This window comes from Nycticebus coucang, chromosome 5 (genome assembly GCF_027406575.1).
Source record: "Nycticebus coucang isolate mNycCou1 chromosome 5, mNycCou1.pri, whole genome shotgun sequence".
Classification (NCBI taxonomy): domain Eukaryota; kingdom Metazoa; phylum Chordata; class Mammalia; order Primates; family Lorisidae; genus Nycticebus; species Nycticebus coucang.
This window is the reverse complement of record NC_069784.1, coordinates 54,923,066-54,945,372: the sequence shown is the minus strand read 5'-3', so window position 1 is coordinate 54,945,372 and position 22,307 is coordinate 54,923,066. Positions and strand designations below refer to the sequence as shown.

At 44.2% G+C, this 22,307-nt stretch overlaps 2 protein-coding genes across 13 annotated transcripts in view; one reads left to right on the top strand and one right to left on the bottom strand.

The window, feature by feature from the left end:
• SEMA6C (semaphorin 6C) overlaps positions 1–22,307 on the top strand; it is a 314,549-nt gene that overhangs the window by 45,796 nt on the left and 246,446 nt on the right. The window lies entirely within an intron of this gene.
• Positions 1–22,307, bottom strand: part of GABPB2 (GA binding protein transcription factor subunit beta 2) — a 59,360-nt gene that overhangs the window by 12,189 nt on the left and 24,864 nt on the right. For all 3 annotated transcript variants that reach the window (XM_053590758.1, XM_053590760.1, XM_053590759.1), the window contains one exon: positions 20,175–20,325. In XM_053590758.1, coding sequence (XP_053446733.1) covers positions 20,175–20,325 — 151 coding nt within the window. The remainder of the gene's footprint in view (positions 1–20,174; positions 20,326–22,307) is intronic.

Here is a 22,307-nt window from a genome sequence, read left to right as displayed (position 1 = left end):
ATTGTTGTTTGGCAGGCCCAGGCTGGATTCGAACCCTCCAGCTCAGGTGTATGTATGTGGCTGGCGCCTTAGCCGCTTGAGCCACAGGCGCTGAGCCTATTTATTTATTTTTGAGGCAGAGCCTCAAGCTGTTGCCCTGGGGGTAGAGTACCATGGCATTACAGCTCACAGCATCCTCCAACTCTTGGGCTTAATTGATTCTCTTGCCTCAGCCTGAGTAGCTGGGACTATAGGTACCTACCACAACGTCCAGCTATTTTTTTGTTGTAGCTGTCGTTGTTTTAGTAGGCTCGGGCTGGTTTTGAACCCGCCAGCCTCAGTAGATGTGGCCGGCACCCTACCCACTGAGCTACAGGCACCGCCAATACACTTTCATTTATGATCAGGCAGACTACCAGGGGATCCAGAAAAATTTCTAGGTGACTACTGAGCCCTATCTATGACTATTTGCCTCTACTTTTGAGAAGCCCCATAGACCACCAGCTGTGGCTGACTTGAAACCTTCTTGTTTTAAATACCAGAAGGGCACTATACGGCATACATTTGTCCAATTCCATTGGAAATGCAAATTAACATCTCCAGTGAAAATAAAAGTAAGCTCTCCTGAAGTATACAGATATGATAATCAGAAAGGTAGCAGTTCCATATATTTTGATACTGTAATATGAGTTATCTAGGCTGCTATTTTGAATAACTGAATGATAGGACCAGTCAAAACATAACAGAGTATCTCCAAAAAGTCTGATACATGAATAAACATTTCAATCTGAAGCAACTGGAGTCAAGGCAAACACATTTAAAACTGCAACAATACAAAGGAATAACAGTCATTGTCTAGTACTATTCAGCTATCTGATTTTAACACCTAGTCATTTTTCTTCCTATGCTCAGTGACTCTACACTCCTTTTCCTAACTGCCTCTAATTAACTACAATTCTTTAACATTTCATGCAAATTAAATCTGCTGAGGACTTTAAAACAAAAGAAGAAATGGTGATTTGCCCAGCAGATATATATCCCTTACCTACCTGTGGCTCTGTTTGAGTTGGAGAGGGGGGCTGATGCCTCAGCAAGAGCTGCGAGCATGGCCAATTCTGAGGTGGTAGAATTTGAGAACTGTACTGCTGAGACATGGGGTTCACCCATTTCAGTAAAAAAGGCAAATGAGGTCCAGTATAGAGAATAAGTTGAGGCAAACTAAAAATGGCTCTTATTATCAAACCTCAGCTTTTCACTCTAAAATGCTTAATCTTATTCTCTCTCTAATCCAAACTGATGTAAACCAATTATCAGGGTGATAAAACGTTTTTAAGGTTTAAAAAGTTTCTCCCTTAAAGTGGATTAAATTAATGTGCTTGGTAAAGGACCACTACATTCCCGTTATTTGATCATTCTCTTGGCTCTGTCAGGTTGAGCATTAGTAATTAACAGACCTAAGAGTACCACCCACTCCCTAGGCTGGCTGCACCAAGCTCTCCTTGGTAGCAGGCAGAAAGCACAAAGCATGTCTCACCCCAAGCTCAGCAGTGGTGAGGGAACGAGCCCCCTCGGGCTTGACTTAACCATCTACCTTTGTTCATCAGCTAGATAGGTATGAAGAAGATGATTGTCTCTAGTGCAAAAAAAAAAAAAAAAAAAAGTTAAAAAGCTCAATTTTCCTTTTTGTTGTTTTTTGAGAATCTCATGGTTGCCTGGGCTAGAATGCCATTGCCTCAGTCTAGCTCACAACAATCTCAAACTCCTGGGCTCAAGCAATCCTCCTTCCTTAGCCTCTAGAGTAGCCAGGACTACAGGCAAGAGCCACCATGTCCTGTTGCCCTAGGCTAGAGTGCCATAGTAGCTGAGACTACAGGTGTCCACTACAACACTTGGCTAGTTTTTTCTATTTTCAGTGGAGATCAGGTCTCACTCTTGCTCAGGCTGGTCTCAAACTCCTGTCCTCAGGTGATCCTCTCTCTTCAGCTTCCAAGAGTGCTAGGTTTACCAGCATGAACCACCAAGCCTGGCCAAAAAATCTGACATTTCATGTATAGAATGTCAATGGGTAGTATTATGGATTAATGCTAAAAGCAATTATTTATTTACTTTGTTATATCATAATGTACATTTTTTTTTGAGACCAAGTCTCACAATGTTGCCCTGGGTAGAGTGCTGTGGCATCATCACAGCTCACAGCAACCTACAACTCTTGGGTTCAAACAATCCTATTGCCTCAGTTTTTCTATTTTTTTCTATTTTTAGTAGAGATGGGGTCTCATTCTTGCTCAGTATTGTCTCAAACTCCTGAGCTCAAGCAATCCACCTACCTTGGCCTCCCAGAGTGTTAAGATTACAGGCATAAGCCACCCTGTTCAGCCCTGATGTATTTTTTTTTTTTTTAGTGAGACATGTCTCACTCTGTCACCTAGGCTAGAGCATAGTGGTATCAGCATAATTTACTGTAACCTCAAACTCCTGGGCAGAAGCAATCTTCTTGCCTCAGCCTCCCTAATAGCTGGGACTTGTAGGCACCTGCCACCATGCCTGGCTAATTTTTCTTTCTTTCTTTTTTTTTTTTTTTTTAATTTGGCCGGGGCTGGGTTTGAACCCGCCACCTCCGGCATATGGGACCGGCGCCCTACCCGCTGAGCCACAGGCGCCGCCCTTCTTTCTTTCTTTTGAGACAGTCTCTCTTTGTCACCCTCCATAAGAGTGCTGTGGCATAATAGCTCACAGCAACCTCAGATTCCTGGGCTCAATCAATCCTCTTGCCTCAGCCCCCCAAGTAGCTGGGACTACAGGTGCCTGCCACAACACCTGGCTATTTTTAGAGGCAGGGTCTCACTCTAGCTCAGTGTGGTCCTGAACTTGTGAGCTCAGGCAATCTGCCTACCTCTGCCTTCCAGAGTGCTGGGGTTATAGGCATGAGCCACAGAGCTTGGCCTTATTTTTTCTATCTTTTATAGTGACTGGGTCTTGCTCTGGCCCAGGCTGGTCTGGAACTACTCACATCCAGTGATCATCCTACCTCGGCCTTCCAGAGTACTAGGTTTTAGGCGTGAGCCACTATAGGTGGCCATTGATGTGTTTTTAAAAAGAACTTTTTCATAGGCCAGGCATGGTGGCTCACCCCTGTAATCCTAGCACTCTGGGAAGCCAAGGTGGGTGGATTGCCTGAGCTCACGAGTTTGAGACCAGCCTGAGCCAGAAGCAAGACCTTGTCTCTAAAAATAGCTGGGCATTGTGGCTAGTGCCTGTAGGGAGACAAGGAGTGTGAGGTTGCTATGAGCTATGTTGCCACAGTGCTTTACTGAGGATGACAAAGTGAGATTCTGTCTAAATAAATAAAGTAAAACAAACTTTTGTCATAACCTGTTTCTCTTGTGGCTATGTGCTATTTTCACAACTAAGTATTTATTTATTTATTTTGTTTGAGACAGACTCTCACTTTGTCACCCTCAGTAGAGCACTGTGGCAACATAGCTCACAGCAACCTCAAACTCTTGAGCTCAAAGTGATTCTCTTGCCTTCGCCTCCCTGGTAGCTGAGACTACAGGCATCCACACCACACTCATCTATTTTTTAGAAACGGGGTCTCGATGTTGTTCAGACTGGTCTTGAACTCCTGAGCTCAGGCAGTTCACCTGCCTCAGCCTCCCAGAGTGCTAGGATTACAGGTGTGAACCACTATGCCCGGCCCACAGCTATGTTTTTAAAGGGATGTGCATTACATCTGGCAACAGATATGCCTAACATTATGAACCCAAAGCATTACTCAACATTTTCCACAAATTTAACTTTTATAAGGTGAACTCCATTTCCTATGCCTTTCACTATCATTTCAGAGAGATGCTTTTGTGCCAGTTATGAATTTAATCCTTCTCAGCTCCAAATCTATCCTTCATTGCCTGCCTTGTGATGCTGGAGCTGGACCCTATAAACATTTTTTGTCAGCTGGCCAGACATTAAACTTGTCAGTACAGAAGTAGTGGCTGCTCCCTATATATTGGCTATTCCTATATTCTTTAGAGTTCTTTCTCCTCACTGCTTGCAGTTAACCTCCTATTCCTAATTTGCCTTTTTTGTAAGAGACAGGGTCTTGCTCTAATGTGCAGTGGCCCTATCAGAGATCACTGTAAACTTGAACTTCTAAGCTGAAGTGATCCTCTTACCTCAGACTCCCAAGTAGCTGGGACTATAGGTGCACACCAGCACACCTGGCTAATATTTTTTTTATTTTTTGTAGAGATGGGTTCTCACTATGTTGCCCAGGCTGGCCTTGAACTCCTGGCCTCAAGCCTTCAAGTGATCATCCCACCTCAACCTCTCAAAATGTCACCACACCCAGCTCTGTTCCTAACTAATAGTAACAGTGTATAAATTAAACAAATTTACAAATGATATATATATGTGTGTATGTGTGTGTGTGTGTATGTATGTGTATATATATATGTCTTTATTTTTTTTTTTTTTTGAGACAGAGTCTCATTATGTCACCCTCGGTAGAGTGCCGTGGTACCACAGGTCCCAGCAACCTCAAACTCTTGGGCTTAAGTGATTCTCTTGCCTCAGCCTCCCAAGTAGGGAGGCTGGGACTACAGGCACCCGCCACAATGCCCAGCTATTCTTTTGGTTGTAGTTGTCATTGTTGTTTGGCAGGCCTGGGCTGGATTCAAACTGCCAGCTCCAGTGTTTGTGGCTGGTGCCCTAGCCGCTGAGCTACAGGTGCCCAGCCTACAAATGATATATTTTAAAAATTAGAAATTTTGGTGGCGCCTGTGGCTCAGTGAGTAGGGCGCCGGCCCCATGTGCCGAGGGTGGCGGGTTCAAACCCAGCCCCGGCCAAACTGCAACAAAAAAATAGCCGGGCATTGTGGCGGGCGCCTGTAGTCCCAGCTACTCGGGAGGCTGAGGCAAGAGAATCGCCTAAGCCCAGGAGTTAGAGGTTGCTGTGAGCCGTGTGACGCCACGGCACTCTACCCGAGGGCGGTACAGTGAGACTCTGTCTCTACAAAAAAAAAAATTAGAAATTTTATGTAGATAAATTTACATACTTTAATTTTTTTATTTTTATTTATTTTATTTTTTGAAACAGTCTCATTTTGTTGCCCTTGGTAGAGTGCATCACAGCTCACAGCAATCTCAAACTCCTGGGTTCACCTGTACAAGGCAGTTCATGCCTGTAATCCCAGCACTCTGGGAGGCTGAGGCAGGTGGATTGCCTGAGCTCATGAGTTCAAGACCAGCTTGAGCTAAAGCGAGACGCCACCTCTATAAGAAAAAAGAATATCCAAGTGTTGTGGTGAAGGCCTGTAGTCTCAGCTATTTGGGAGCAAGAGAATTGAACTCAGGAGTCTGAGGTTGTTGTGAGCTATGACCTCACAGCACTTTACCTAGGGTGACAAAGTGAAACTCTGTCTCAAAGAAAAAAGAAGAAGAAAAAAATTGTTGGGCTCAAAGGATTCTCTTGCCTCAGCCTTTCAAGTAGGTGGGACTATAGGCACCTGCCACAATGCCTGGCTATTTTTTAGAGATGGGTGTCTCGCTCTTGCTCAGGCTGGTCTCCAGGTTGTGAGCTCAGGCAATCCACCCCTCTTGGCCTCCTAAGTGCTGGGATTACAGGTGTGAGCCAAGGCGCTGGACTATTTTAAATTTTTAAAATAAATTTATATAGTGGGCAGCACCTGTGGCTCAGTGAGTAGGGTGCTGGCTCCATATACCGAGGGTGGCGGGTTTGAATCCGGCCCCGGCCAAACTGCAACAAAAAAAACACAGCCAGGCATTGTGGTGGGCACCTGCAGTCCCAGCTACTCAGGAGGCTGAGGCAGGAGAATTGCCTAAGCCCAGGAGTTAGAGGTTGCTGTGAGCTCTGATGCCATGTAACTCTACCAAGGGCAATCTGTCTGTAAAAAAAAAAAGAAAAGAAAAAAGAAATTATATAGCATAAATTTATACACTTTATAAATCATTGTGTAGTTTGTCTTCTGAGTAGACTGTCTGATACAGTTTTTTTGTTGTTGTTGAGATATAGAGTCTTACTCTGTCACCCTGGGTAGAGTGCCGTAGCGTCACACCTCACAGCAACCTCAAACTCTTGGGCTTAAGCGATTCTCTTGCCTCAGCCTCCCAAGTAGCTGGGACTATAGGCGCCCGCCACAGTCCAGCTATTTTTTGTTGCCCGGCTATTTTTTGTTGCAGTTGTCGATGTTTAGCTAGCCCTGGCTGGGTTCAAACCTGTCACCCCTCGGTGCATGTGGCTGGCACTATAACCACTGTGCTACGGGCACTGAGCCTGATACACTTCTTTTTAAAAATCTTTTATTTAGTTTTAGAGACAGTGTCTCACTTTATCACCCTCGATAGTGTGCTGTATGTAGCATCAGAACTTACAGCAACTCAAACTCTTGGGCTTGCGCAATGCCCTTGCCTCAGCCTCCCAAGTAGCTCTGGGACTATAGACACCTGCCATTACACCTGACTAATTTTCCTATTTTTAGTAGAGATGGGGTCTTACTCTTGCTCAGGCTGGTCTTAAACTCCTGATCTCAAGCAATCCAACCGCCTTGGCCTCCCAGAGTGCTAGGACTACAGGTGTAAACCACTGCGCCCAGCCTTCTTTTTACATATATTAAATATATAGCTCATTCTAACCTTGAATATCTGGGCTCAATAAATCCTTGTGCCTTGACCTCCCAAGTAAATGTTCTCTTAAGTTTTAAGTTTTCCCACTATCTATGCTTATATATTCTTTTCAGCTTTTCTATCAAGAAAGTCAGTAAGGAAGCTCCTATTTAACATTTCTTATAGAAATTCCACAAAACAATTTTTTTTTTTTTTTGTGACAGAGTCTCACTTTGTTGCCCTTGGTAGAGTGCCATGATATCACAGCTCACAGCAACCTCCAGCTCTTGGCCATAGGTGATTCTCTTGCCTCAGCCTCCCGAGTAGCTGGGACCACAGGCGCCAACCACAAGGCCCAGCTATTTTTTTTTTTTTTTGCAGTTTTTGGCTGGGGCTGGGTTTGAACCCACCAGCTCCAGCATATGGGGCCAGTGCCCTACTCCTTTGAGCCACAGGTGCTGCCCGGCCCAGCTATTTTTTGTTGCAGTTTGGCCAGGGCCGGGCTCAAACCCGCCACCCTTGGTATATGCAGCCAGCGCCCTACTCAATGAGCCACAGGCACTGCCCACAAAACAATTTTTCTGATGTGATTAATCTAGGTAATTTAATTAATTTATACATTTAAATTTCAGCAGATTTTCCTTTTTTTTGCAGTTTTTGGCTGGGGCCAGGTTTGAACCCGCCACCTCTGGTATGTGGGGACGGCACCCTACTCCCTGAGCCGCAGGTGCCACCCCAGCAGATTTTCCTTTAAAACAGTGGTTCTCAACCTTCCTAATGCCATGACCCTTTAATACAGTTCCTGTGGGTCAGGACCCACAGGTTGAGAACCTCTGCTTTAGAAGATCAAATACTTGTGTAGTACTCCTCAAACTGAAACCATCTTAATTAAAATTTTTGATTGACAACTGTAGGAGTGGAAATAAGGATGGAGACAGTGATGATATCTCAACTTTATTCTAACACTGTCATAGAACACCCAGGGAACCAAATGATCTGAGTAGGACACAGTGCTTGACCTCCAGAAAGAGCCTATCGAATGATTCCATGCAAAGCAAGAGTCAGCTACAACCTGGTCCCAAATTTTAGTTCATCTTTCCTCATCACTCAGCCCATCATATCAAATGCTGATATAAGAACTCACAAAACCTCCCAAAATGAAACAAAGAACAAATGATCTTTTTTTTTTTTTTTTTTTTTGAGATAGAATCTTACTATGTTGCCCTCAGTAGAGTGCGTGGCATCACAGCTCACAGCAGCCTCAAACTCTTGGGCTTAAGTGATTCTTTTGCCTCAGCCTCCCAAGTAGCTGGGACTACAGGTGCTTGCCACAACGCCTGGCTATTTTTTGTTGCAGTTGTCACTGTTGTTTAGCAGGCCCAGGCCAGTTTCGAACCTGTCAGCTTTGGTGTATGTGGCTGGCACCATGACCACTGTGCTTGGGGCGCCTAACCAGAACAAATGATTTTTAGATACATGTCCCTCACAAAAGTTGGAATATATGCAACTGTAAGTCATTAGCAATCAAAAGGCAAGGCTGTTTTATTTTACTGCAGTTAAAACTTTCCCTCAATAGCAAAATGAAGAAAGAATATTTGTGAAAAATCAAGTTTAGTTTTCTGACATACACAGGTGAAACCAAAAAGAGATGATGGAAAATTACTTGTTTAAATTTATTCCAGTGAGGGCGGCACCTGTGGCTCAAGGAGTAGGGCGCCGGTCCCATATGCCGGAGGTGGCAGGTTCAAACCCAGCCCCAGCCAAAAAAACAAACAAAAAAAAATTTATTCCAGTGAATTATAGGAAAATAAAGTATTTTATTGTTCAAGATTGTGTTTGTTTGCTTATTTTTCTTCTTTTTTTTTTTTTGAGACAGAGTCTCACTATGTCACCCTAGATGGAGTGCCATGGCATCACAGCAACCTCCAGCTCTTGGGCTTAAGCGATTCTCTTGCCTCAGCCTCCCAAATAGCTGGGACTACAGGTACCCACCACAACGCCCAGCTATTTTGTTGTTGCAGTTTCTTTGTTGTTTGGCTGGCCCCGGGCTGGTTTGAAACTGCCAGCCTCAGTGCATGTGGTTGGTGCTGTAACGACTGTGCTATGGGCGCTGAGCCTTTTTTTTCTTTATTCACAAAATCTTGTTAATGAGACAACACATGGGATTAATTTTTTTTTTTTTTAACCCATGGGGTTAATAATGCAACTTACAGTCGGGTGAGGTGGCTCACGCTTATAATCCTACCACTCTGGGAGGCCAAGGCAGGTGAATTGCTTCAGCTCAGGAGTTTGAGACCAGCGTGAACAAGAACAAGATCCCATCTCTACTAAATATAAACTACTAAATATAAAAACTAGCCGGACCCAGTGGCAGGCACCTACAGGTCCCAGCTACTCAGGAGGCTGAGGCAGAAGGATCACTCAAGCCCAAGAGTTTGAGGTTGCTGTGAACTATGACACCATAGTACTCTACCCAGGGCACAGAGTGAGATTTTTGTCTCAAAAAACAAAACAAACAGGCTGTATATAGTGGCTTATACCTGTAATCCCAGCACTTTGGAAGGCTGAGGTGAGTGAATTTTGCCTGAGCTCACGAGTTTGAGACCAATCAGAGCTAGATAGACCCTCCATCTCTTAAAATTAGCCTGGCATCAGGCAGCGCCTGTGGCTCAGTGAGTAGGGCGCCGGCCCCATATGCCGAAGGTGGCGGGTTCAAACCCAGCCCCGGCCAAACCGCAACAAAAAAATAGCCGGGTGTTGTGGCGGGCGCCTGTAGTCCCAGCTACTCGGGAGGCTGAGGCAAGAGAATCGCTTAAGCCCAGGAGCTGGAGGTTGCTGTGAGCTGTGTGATGCCACGGCACTCTACCAAGGGCCATAAAGTGAGACTCTGTCTCTACAAAAAAAAAAAAAAAAAAATAGCCTGGCATGGGTGGTGCAGGTAGCTTAGTGGGTAGGGTGCTGGCCACATACACCCAGGCTGGCAGGTTTGAACCCAGCTTGGGCCAGCTAAACAGTAATGACAATTGCAACAAAAATATAAATGGGTGTTTTGGTAGGCACCTGTAGATCCAGCTACCTAGGAGGCTGAGGCAAGAGAATTGCTTAAGCCCAAGAGTTTGAGGTTGCTGTGAGCTGTGATGTCACAGCACTCTATCTAGGGCAACATACTGAGACTCTGTCTCCAAAAAAAAAAAACAGCCTGGCATTGTTGCAGGTGTCTATAGTCCCAGATACTTGGGAGGCTGAGGCAAGAGAACTGCTTGAGCCCAAGAGTTTGAGGTTGCTGTCAGCTATGACGACAGGACACTTTACCTGGGGTGACAAAGTTAGACTCTGCCTAAACAAACAAACGAAAAAACCAACAACAACAACAACAAAAAAATGTAACTTGGATCTTTAGTCTCCTCTTTCCAATTTAAATACTGGAATTTTATATTCATTCCATAATATTCTGGCTATCAGGTTCTTCTCTCTCTCTCTTTTTTTCCCTTCAGAGTCCTTTGCAAAAGGAAATATACTGCCTGCCGTTCTATATCCCTAATTTCCAGGTGGAAAAATGAGACAAATGAAGTGAAATTTAGTTTTTTTCTATTTTATTTTAATAGACATGAGGGTCTTCTTCTTGCTCAGGCTGGTCTTGGACTCTGAACTCAGGTGATCCACCCACCTTGGCCTCCCAGAGTGCTAGGAACAGAGGTGTGAGCCATTATGCTCAGCCTGAAGTTAACATATAAAAACACTGGAGGCTATATATATATATATATATATATATATATATATATTTTTTTTTTTTTTGTAGAGACAGAGTCTCACTTTATGGCCCTTGGTAGAGTGCCGTGGCCTCACACAGCTCACAGCAACCTCCAACTCCTGGGCTTAAGCGATTCTCTTGCCTCAGCCACCCGAGTAGCTGGGACTACAGGCGCGCGCCACAACGCCCGGCTATTTTTTGGTTGCAGTTTGGCTGGGGCTGGGCTTGAACCCGCCACCCTCGGTAAATGGGGCCGGTGCCTTACCGACTGAGCCACAGGCGCCGCCCCTGGAGGCTATATTTTTAAAAACAAGACAATAATTCAGATTATCTTGCTTTAACTCTTCTCTATCACCATGGTAAAATATTTAACTTAGTCTAAGAGATTACTGATCCACAATGACAACCTACGACTTTACATTGATGGGGCTATCAATAACAAACTGAAATAACAAGAAAAACATTCCAATATAAAGAAGTATACATGGCTTGTCGCCTGTGGCAAAAGTGGCTAAGGCACCTGCCACATACACCTGAGCTGGCGGGTTCGAATCCAGCCTGGGCCCACCAAAGAACAACGACGGCTGCAACCAAAAAATAGCCGGGTGTCGTGGCGGGCGTCTGTACTCCCAGGTACTTGGGAGGCGGAGGCAGGACAATCGCTTGAGCCTAAGAGTTGGAGGTTGCTGTGAGCTGTGATGCCACAGCACTCTACCCAGGACGACAGCGTGAAGCTCTGTCTCAAAAAAAAAAAAAGTATTATTCACTATTCTATTTATACAGTATTGAAACCATCAAGACTTTTTTTTTTTGAGACAGAGTCTCACTTTTTTGTCCCCAGTAGAATATGGTGGTGTCACAGCTCACAGCCACCTCAAACTCTTGGGCTCAAATGATCCTCTTGTCTCAGCCTCCCAAGTAGCTGGGGACTACAGGTGCCCACCACGACACCCGGCTAGTTTTTTTTTTTTTCTTTTTAGAGACAGGTCTAGGTCTGGCTCAGGCTGGTCTCCAACTTGTGAGTTCAGGCAATCCACCTGCCTCTGCCTCCCAGAGCACTAGGAGTGCAGGTGGGAGCTACCATGCCCAACCCTCATCAGACGTTTAAATACCCAGAAAGACGTGGTGGCTGTGGCTCAGTGGGTAGGGTGCTGGCCCCATATACTGAGGGTGGCGGGTTTAAACCCACTCCAGCCAAACTGCAACAAAAAAATAGCCAGGCATTGTGGTAGGCACCTGTAATCCCAGCTACTTGGGAGGCTGAGGCAAGAGAATTACCTAAGCCCAGGAGTTAGAGGTTGCTGTGAGCTGTGTGATGCCACGGCACTCTACCAAGGGCAATTAAATAAGACTCTGTCTTTACCAAAAAAAAAAAATTAGTAATCCATGTAAAATATACATGAAACCTTTAAGTGATTAGATTGTTCCATAAATAAAACTCCACATTGCTTTACTGTTATGAAGTAATGAGCATATAATTCAGAGAAACCCTTTTACAAAATTCTACCTTATAGCATGACATGTTCAAATCGTTTGGTCCTATTAATTTCACTAGCAGAAACCTCCAATTTCTTTATATTTAATTCCTCTGAATATCACCTTTAAAGGGCCTGACTTAATTTTTGTCAAAAAAGATTACAAGTGAAGCTTAACCCTTCAGTCTCCAGACTCCAGGTTCTTCATGGTTTGAGTCCAGTGTAAACCAGCACACTGGCCTTCCCATAAATTTTCCACAGTACTAATGTTTACACACTCCACAAAGTATCCTGTCCTTCTCTAGGCTTTTGGTAGAATGTGACATTAATAATGGCATTTGGTTCCTTAGCATAACCTGCCAAAAAATGATGATCTCCTTGGAATAAAAGCCAATCACATGTCTGAGTTGACAGACAGGTGATGGATTCTATATAAAAACAAAAGATTGGTGTCTTCTGGAAAATGAATGTCCATTTTCTTTTTTATTTTTTTTTGAATGTCCATTTTCTTTCTTTCTTTTTTTTTTGTAGAGACAGAGTCTCACATTATGGCCCTTGGTAGAGTGCCGTGGCCTCACACAGCTCACAGCAACCTCCAACTCCTGGGCTTAAGCGATTCTCTTGCCTCAGCCTCCCGAGTAACTGGGACTACAGGCACCCACCACAACGCCCGGCTATTTTTTGGTTGCAGTTTGGCCCGGGCCGGGTTTGAACCCGCCACCCTCAGTATATGGGGCCAGTGCCTTACTGACTGAGCCACAGGCGCCGCCCCTTTTTTTTTTTTTTTTTTGAGACAGACCCTCATTTTGTCATCCTCAGTAGACTGCTGTGGTGTCATCGATCATAGCAACCTCAAACTCCTGGGCTTAAGCGATTTTCTTGCCTCAGCCTCCCAAGTAGCTGGGACTACAGGTGCCCACCACAATGCCCAGCTATTTTTTAGAGACGGGGTCTCAATATGGCTCAGGCTGGTCTTGAACCTATGAGCTCAGACAATCCACCTGCTTTGGCCTCCCAAGTGCTGAAATTATAGGCATGAACCACCGTTCCGGCCCCATTTTTTTTTTTCCACAGTTTTTGGCCAGGGCTGGGTTTGAACCCGCCACCTCTGGCATATGGGGCCGGCACCCTACTCCTTTGAGCCACAGGTGCCGCCCCCATTTTTTTTTCTTGAGACAGAGTCTCACTCAGTTGTCCTGGAGTTGAATCCCATGGCATCACAGCTCACAACAACCTTAAACTCTTGGAGCTCAAGCAATCCTCATGTCTCAACCTCCCGAGTAGCTGGAACTTTAGGCTCCCACCATGACACCCAGCTAGTTTTTCTACTTTTAGTAGAGATGGGGTCTTGCTTTGCTCAGGCTGGTCTCCAACTCCTGAGCTCAGGTGATCCACCTGCCTTTGGCTTCCCAGAGTGCTAGGATTATAGGCATGAGCCACCGCAACCAGCCTCTAGAGGATCTCTTAAACCCACAAGTTCAAGGCTGCAGTGAGCTATGATTATGCCACTACACTCCAGCCTGAGTTGTCAAGATCCTGTCTTAAGCAAACAGTAGCCACATACTCATTTGTCCCAGTGGCTGGGGAGAAGATGAGGATTTTTTTTTTTTTTTTTTTGTAGAAACAGAGTCTCACTTTATGGCCCTCAGTAGAGTGCCGTGGCCTCGCACAGCTTACAGCAACCTCCAACTCCTGGGCTTAAGCGATTCTCTTGCCTCAGCCTCCCAAGTAGCTGGGACTACAGGTGCCCGCTATTTTTTTTTTTTTCCCCGGCTATTTTTTTGTTGCAGCTTGGCCGGGGCCGGGTTTGAACCCGTCACCCTCTGTATATGGGGCCGGAGCCTTACCGACTGAGCCACAGGTGCCACCCGGATGAGGATGTTTTTATGATAAAGGTGGACCCCTAACAGGGTTGGGTGGAACACACTCCTCAAGCCCTGGTAGTTCACAACAAATCTAAATGTTTTAATTAAAGCCTGGAAGACAGAAAACAAACAAAAAAAATTTTAGCTAGTGCTTTAATTTCATCTGAATCTCTCCAGGCATTATTTTGACAATTACATACTACTAAATGTTGGGGAAAAGGAAGGTCTTTCATTCAGAAGAAACAAATCAAGAAGAAGGCCCTGCAGGTCATTTGCTTCAGACCTGCTGTGGATGGCCGGCTCTCTTGCCCTTCTGAGTAGGATGTCTCTAAGATACTGCTTAAATGGAGTCTCCTGCTGCTGTTAACTGCTGAGTTTCCTTGTGATGTGGTACCTCAGCCTTCTCCATCACAATGTGATAGAACATGTAATGATTTCAATGAGTTAGTGAAAACTATACCCACAAAAACAAAGTAATTTGCTCAAGGTCATATAGCTACTACTATTAAAACCTAATTAATCTGATTTCAAAGCCTATGCTCTTTATGCATCAACATAAAGCTATTTACATTTGACTTTGGAATGCATCTTTCAATTGTACATAAACAGGAAATTCATCTTTAAATCTTTGGTCTTTTTTTTTTTTTTTTTCCAGACAGAGTCTCTGTTGCGCAGGCTACATTGCCATGGCATCAGCCTAGCTCACAGCAACCTCAAACTAGTAGGCTCAAGCAATCCTCCTACCTTAGCCTCCTGAGTAGCTGGGATTACAGATGCCTGCCACAACACTCCGCTAATTTCTCTATTTTTTAGTAGAGATGGGAGTCTCACTTTGTTTAAGCTGGTCTTGAACTTCTGAGCTCAAGTGATCCTCCCACCTTGGGCTCCCATAGTCCTGTGATTACAGACTTGAGCCACCGCACCTGGTCATCTTCATAACTTTGTTTTACCCTATTAATGTTCCCAAATTCCTAATTAATGATACTTCCCAAACTGCAGTTTGATGATGGCACTGATGATGACTGATACCTTAATCACAAGTGTTAAATTTTAAAGCAAATTCTGCAATCTGGATTTTCTCCATTAAGGCCAAGCTCAATAGCTCAAAATTGTAATCCTAGCACTTTGGGAGGCCTAGATGGGAGTATTGAGATCAAGAGAAGTCTGAGCACCACAGTGAGACCCAGTCTCTACAAAAAACAGAAAAATCCGCTGCCATAGTGGCAGTCATTTTAGTCCCAGCTACTCAGCAGGAGGATTGCTTGAGCCCAGGTGTTTGAGGTTGCAGTGAACTATGATGACACCATGGCACTCTAATTTGGGAGACAGAACAAGACCCTGTCTCAGAAAAAAAGAAAAAGAAAAGAAAGAAAGAAAAAGATAATCCTAGGATACTTTCAGTTAATTCTTTTAAAAAACTTTTTTTTTTTAACTTTTTATTGTTGGGGATTCGTTGAAAAACTTTTTTTTTAAGTTTAGTGTTTTTTTCTTTTTTAGCAACAGAGTCTTACTATATTGTCTAGGCTGAACTGGAACTTCTGGACTCAAGTAATCCTCTTGCCTCAGTCTTGCACATAGCCAGGATGACTGGTACATGCCACCAGTGCTCTAATTCTTAAAAATATTAATAGAGAAAAATATTATGTTGGGTGAGGTGGCTCATGTCTGTAATCCTAGCACTCTGGGAGGCCAAAGCGCATGGATTGCCTGAGCTCAGAGTTTCAAGACCAGCCTGAGCAAGAGTAAGACCTTATATCGAAAAACTAGCTGATTGTTGTGGCGGGCACCTGTACTTCCAGCTACTTGGGAGGTTGAGGCAAGAGAATTGCTTGAGCTCAAGAGTTGGAGATTGCTGTGAGCTATGACGCCACAGCACTCTACAGAGGGTGACAAAGTAAGACTCCGTCTCAAAAAAAAACAAACAGATGACATTGGAGAGATCGGCTTTATTATATGATGGTTTAGCAATTTTAATTTGCAACTGTCAATGTAAAGAGGAAAGAAAGAAGAGTAGGTCTGCCAAAAGTTGCATGACAAACACAACAAGAAACCAAGGCAAAGAATACCTATCCTGAATTGTGTTCAACTTTGCTTATCATTCCAAATCTGGAGAATTTCAGAAGTTAGACTAAAGACCATCCCTAGCTCTTTTCACATGTTTGTGAACACATTTTATTTGCTTCTAACTGCCTTTAGATAAGAAATCACTTGCTGGGCGGCTCCTGTGGCTCAGTCGGTAAGGCGCTGGCCCCATATACCAAGGGTGGCGGGTTCAAACCCGGCCCCGGCCAAATTGCAACCAAAAAATAGCCGGGCGTTGTGGCGGGCGCCTGTAGTCCCAGCTGCTCGGGAAGCTGAGGCAAGAGAATCGCTTAAGCCCAGGAATTGGAGGTTGCTGTGAGCTGTGTGAGGCCACGGCACTCTACTGAGGGCCATAAAGTGAGACTCTGTCTCTAAAAAAAAAAAAAAACAAAAAGAAATCACTTGCTTTAATCAGTGTGACTCAAACCACTATAAATCCAAAAGACTGTAAATGTTATGATTATGTGTGTGTGTATATACATTTAAGCTACTTTTTTTTCTTTTTGAGACAGAGTCCTACTCTGTTGCTGGGGCTAGAATGCCATGGCATCAGCCTAGCTCACAGCAACCTCAAACTCTCGGGCTTAAGCAATCCCCTTGCCTCAACCTTCCAAGTCGCTGGGATTATAGGTGCTTGTCCACCCCTGGCTATTTTTCTATTTCTAGTAGAGACGGAGACTCTACTAGAATCTTCAACTCAAGCTTGCTTTGCTTAAGCTTGTGTCCAACTCCTGATCTGCCTCACCCTTGCAGAGTGCTAGGATTACTGGCACGAGCCACCTCTCCAGGCCCTAAAGTAAATTTTTAAAATCCAACTGAAAGCAAAATGAATCGAAATGATTGTTGATAGCCTATAAAAAGAAGACTACTACTGCCCCCTTGTGGGCATGATATAGTCAACCTCTGAGGAATTTTATATATATATATATATATATATATATTTTTTTTTTTTTTTTGTAGAGACAGAGTTTCACTTTACCGCCCTCGGTAGAGTGCCATGACGTCACAGGACTCACAGCAACCTCCAGCTCTTGCGCTTCCGCGATTCTCCTGCCTCAGCCTCCTGAGCAGCTGGAACTACAGGCGCCCGCCACAACACCCGGCTATTTTTTTTGTTGCAGTTCGGCCGGGGCTGGGTTTGAACCCGCCACCCTTGGTGTATGGGGCCAGCACCCTACTCACTGAGCCACAGGCACCACCCATCTTTTTTTATTATTATTATTTTTTAATCTGTGTATTTCTTTTTGGCCTGGGCTGGGTTTGAACCCACCTCTGGTGTATGAGGCCGGCGCCCTACTCCTTTGAGCTATAGGCACTGCCCCAGGAATTATATTTTCATTTAATATCTATTATTGAAGCCCTGCTATAAAATGGATCCTGAAATACAAAATCTCAGAGTTTCACAACAACCTCATAAAGTAGATATTATTATATCTCAGTTTTACAGACATGTATAAACAAGGCTTAGAGCACTAAGTAATTTTCTCAAAGTCAAGAAGCTAATAATCAATGAATATATAAATACAATTCTAATTCCAAAATTCTGTATATATTATGTGCATTGCTTCTTTTCTTTTAGCACACTGCCTCTCAATATCTCATTAAAGATGTTTCCTTTGGCTCAGCACCTGTAGCTCAAGTGGTTAAGGCACCAGCCACATACACCAGAGCTGGCAGGTTTGAATCCAGCCTAGGCCTGCCAAACCAATGACCACTACAACCAAGAAATAGCCAAGGGTTGTGGCTGGTGGCCTGTAGTCCCAGCTACTTGGGAGGCTGAGGCAAGAGGTTGCTATGAGCGGTGACGCCATAGCACTCTACCCAGGGCAACAACTTGAGGCTCAAAAAAAAAAAAAAAAGATCTTTCCTTTGATATTGTACAATTTTAATTAGGAATACAGTGGGTTATATTTATTTATTTATTTATTTATTTGAGACAGAGTCTCAAAATGTCACTCTGGGTGGACTGCTGTGGCATGGCAGCTCACAACAACTTCACACTCCTGGGTCGCAGCAATCCTCTTGCCTCAGCCTCCTGAGTAGCTGGGACTACAGGCGCCCCCCACAGTGATCAGCTATTTTTTTTTTTTTTTTTTAGACAGTCTGACTCTGGTGTGCCGGGCTAGAGTGATATGGTGTCATAGCTCATTAGCAACCTCAAATTCCTGGGCTCAAGCGATCCTCCTGCTTTGGCCTCCCAGGTAGTTGAGACTACAGGTGTGTGCCAGTTGTTTATTTTCAAATGAAAGTCATAAACAGAAAAAGAAACAATGTGTCAATTTTTATTGAAATGAGGACACAAATTGTTCCATTGTAATTACTAATAAAAAGAGATGTTGAAAATAAACTCATTTGTTCCCTTAACATATAGGTTTTTTGTTTCTGTGTGTGTTTTTTGTTTGTTTGTTTTTGAGACAGTCTTACTTTGTCTACCTCAGTAGAGTGCTCTGGCATCACAGCTCACAGCAACCTCAAACTCTTGGGCTTAAGCGATTCTCTTGCCTCAGCCTCCCAAGTAACTGGGACTACAGGTGCCTGCCACAACCCCCAGCTATTTTTTTGTTGTAGTTGTCATTGTTGTTTTTTAGCTGGCCCAGAGTAGGTTTGAACCCGCCAGCCTCAGTGTATGTGGCCAGCACCCTGCCAACTGAGCTACAGGCACTGCCTTGTTTTTGTTTTTAGAGACAGGATCTCCCCCTCTGTCACCCAGGCTAGAATACAGTGGTGCGATCTTAGCTCACTGTAGTCTGGAGCTCCAAGGCTCAAGCAATACTCGAAATAACACCGTACAGGTCTTAAAATATAATACCAGGTACTTCTCTAAGCTATTTTATTTTATCTTCTTCTTCTTATTTTTTTTTTTTAGACAGAGCCTCAAGCTGTCACTCTGGGTAGAGTGCTGTGGCACTCAAACCTCCAACTCCTGGGCTTATGCGATTCTCTTGCCTCAGCCTCCCAAGTAGCTAGGACTACAGGCGCCCACTACAATACCTGGATATTTTTTTTTGGTTGCAGCCGTCATTGTTGTTTGACAGCCCAGGCTGCATTTGAACCCACCAGCTCAGGTGTATGTGGCTGGCGCCTTAGACGCTTAAGCTACCGGCACTGAGCCTAAGCTATTTTATTTTTATATATGCTCTTAAGAATAAATAAAGACTTATTTTTGTTTTTTTGAGACAGAGTCTTTTTTTGTTGCCCTCAGTAGAGTGCCGTGGTGTCACAGCTCATAGCAACCTCAAACTCCTGTGCTAAAGTGATTCTCTTGCCTCAGCCTCCCAAGTACCTATTTTTAGAGATGGGGGGTCTCACTCTGGCTCAGGCTAGTCTTGATCCAGTAAGCTCAGGCAATCCACCTGCCTCGGCCTCCCAAGTGTTAGGATTACAGGTATAAGTCACCACGTGCCCGGCCAAACAAAGACTTTTATATTTTATTCAAATAATCACATTTACCTCTTTTATATTAACACTCCAAAAGTCACTTATGCTTATTCTAGTTTCTTACTTACTGCTTTATACTATGAATACTATGAATGTTTAACTATTTCCTTTAGCAGAACTATATTGAAGTACCCTTATATTTTCTTTTTGGGGTCAGGCATAACCCTACAATAGATCCAGCTGCAGAATACCTTACTTTTTTTTTTGAGATAGTGCCTCAAGCTGTCACCCTGGGTAGAGTGCCGTGGCATCACAGCCCTCCAACTCCTGGGCTCAAGAGATTCTCTTGCCTCAGCCTCCCAAGTATCTGGGACTACAGGCACCCACTACAATGCCCGGCTATTTTTTTGGTTGTAGCTGTCATTGTTGTTTAGCAGGCCTGGGCTGGATTCGAATCCACCAGCTCAGGTGTATATGGCTGGTGCCTTAGCCACTTGAGTCACAGGCGCCGAGCCCAGAATTTGTTATTTTTTTTATTTTTTTTTTTAAATTGCCCTTGGTAGAGTGCCACTTGGTAGAGTGGCGTCACAACTTACAGCAACTTACAGCTCTTGGGCTTAGGCGATTCTCTTGCCTCAGCCTCCCGAATAGCTGGGACTACAGGTATCTGCCACAACACCCGGCTATTTTTTTTGTTTTTGTTGTCGTTGTTGCAGTTTGGCCAGGGCCGGATTTGAACCTGCCCCCCTCGGTATATGGAGCCAGTGTCCTACTCCCTGAGCCACAGTCGCAGCCCCAGAATATGTTACTTTTAATACAGTAAATAGTCATGTATAATCCCTATGTATGATCTTTCCTTACCCCAGAAAAAAATCAGTGCCTTAGCTTTAAAACCTATTGTAAATCTTCTGTTTGGGGAATAATTTAATAAAACAGGGGCTGTCAGACCATTTGTCTCTAGGAAAATGTGTTGTTCTGTTTATTGTTAAGTCTAAAATAAATGTCATGCTGTCAGAATATTACCTGAGGTTGTTTTCGTGTTGGCTGAGGAAACAAAGTTAGTGAAGTTAACAACCTCTTCAGATGTGATGATGAAGGGAGCAGTAACAGTCACAGGAGTAGTCACAGGGTCTGCCCTCTCAGGATTCACATTCACCTGGTTCTGCATTGCTTCCTACCAAACAAGACAGGCTATTTCAAAGTCAGAAGACTGAGTAGCTTTAGTTATAGTTACTGAATAGCATGCCCCCACCCCCACCTCTGTGCTCTGTCAAGCAGAACTAGTTCCAGCACACAATGTCCCAGGGAGCTGAGTTCTCATTAAGACTACTGTTTTTTTAATGAATAACCATTAAAAACAGATATGTTAGGTTGCTTTCCCAAACTTGTTTCTACTTGAGAAAATCAAAAGCTTATCATTTGCAAAAACTTCTGGACAATTCAGTCAACCTCTCTGGATCTTGTTTTGTTTGTCTGAAAAAACAAGAAAGTTGGCCTGAATAGTCTACAAAGTAATTTCCAGTACTAATACTTTGTGACCAATTATTTACAAGTCAATGTGCTAGCAGGAGATTCCTGCCGAGTACCCACGGGAACAATTGTTCTCTAGAATTTCATCCAAATACTTATTCCATTCTGCCATTGAAGAAATTCCTAAGAGAATATATAATAAGTAAATAACTAAATGCCAGGTTTTAAAGTCTAGTTCCATATGCTACATTTTTACTTCCAGGGATATTTGCCCAATTTTGGTGAAAAGATACTCATCTTTATCTTATTTTGTACTTTCAGAAGCAATTTTTTTTTTGTTTGAGACAGAGTCTCTCTGTTGCCCTCAGTAGAGTGCTGTTGTGTCACAGCTCACAGCAACCTCAAACTCTTGGGCTTAAGTGATTCTGTTGCCTCAGCCTCCTAAGCATCTGGGACTACAGGCGCCTGCCATAAGCCTGGCTATTTTTTTATTGTAGTTGTCATTGTTGTTTAGTAGGCAGGCTGGGCTCAAACCTGCCAGACCCGGTGTATGTGGCCAGTGCACTAATCACTGAGTACAGGTGCCGAGCCTGAGACAGTGTCTCCAGATGTCACATTGGGTAGAGTGCCATGGTGTCACAGCTCACAGGAACCTCCAACTCTTGGGCTCAAGTGATCCTTTGCCTCAGTTTTTCTATTTTTAGTAGACACATGGTCTTATTTTTTGCTCAAGCTGGTATAGAACTTGTGAGTTCAAGCTATCCACCCACCTCAGTCTCCCAGAGTGCTGGGATTATAGGCATGAGCCACTGTACCTGGCTAGAATAGTTTTCTTTTTCTTTTTTCTTTTTTTTGAGACAGAGTCTCACTTTGTGGCTCTTGGTAGAGTGCTGTAGTGTCACAGCTCACAACAACCTCAGATTCCTGGGCTCTAGTGATTCTCTTGCTTCAGCCTCCCAAGTAGCTGCGAGTATAGACGCCTGCCACAACACTCGGCTATTTTTATTTATTTATTTATTTATTTATTTATTTTTTTTTTTTTTAGAGACAGAGTCTCACTTTATGGCCCTCGGTAGAGTGCCGTGGCCTCGCACAGCTCACAGCAACCTCCAACTCCTGGGCTCAAGCAATTCTCTTGCCTCAGCCTCCCGAGTAGCTGGGACTACAGGCGCCCGCCACAGTGCCCGGCTATTTTTTGGTTGCAGTTTGGCCGGGGCCGGGTTTGAACCCGCCACCCTCAGTATGTGGGGTCGGCTCCCTACCGACTGAGCCACAGGTGCCGCCCATCACTCGGCTATTTTTAGAGACTGGGTCTCATTCTTGTTCGGGCTGATCTTAAACCCGTGATCCACCCACGTCGGCTTCCCAGAGTTCTAAGTTTACAGGCTGAGCCACTGCCTTGCCCTAGAATTGTGTTTTGTTTTTTTTTAAAGATACTAGACCAGGTGCAGTGGCTCATTCCTAGGCTGAGGTAGGTGGATCACCTGAGCTCACGAGTTCCAGATCAGTCCCAGCAAAAGTGCGACCTCATCTCTAAAAAAATAAAATAAAATAAAATAGCTGGGCAGGCCTGGCTCGGTGGCTCATGCCTATAATCCTAGCACTCTGGGAGGCCGAGGCAGGTGGATTGCTTGAGCTCAGGAGTTCAAGACCAGCCTGAGGAAAAGTGAGACCTCCATCTCTACT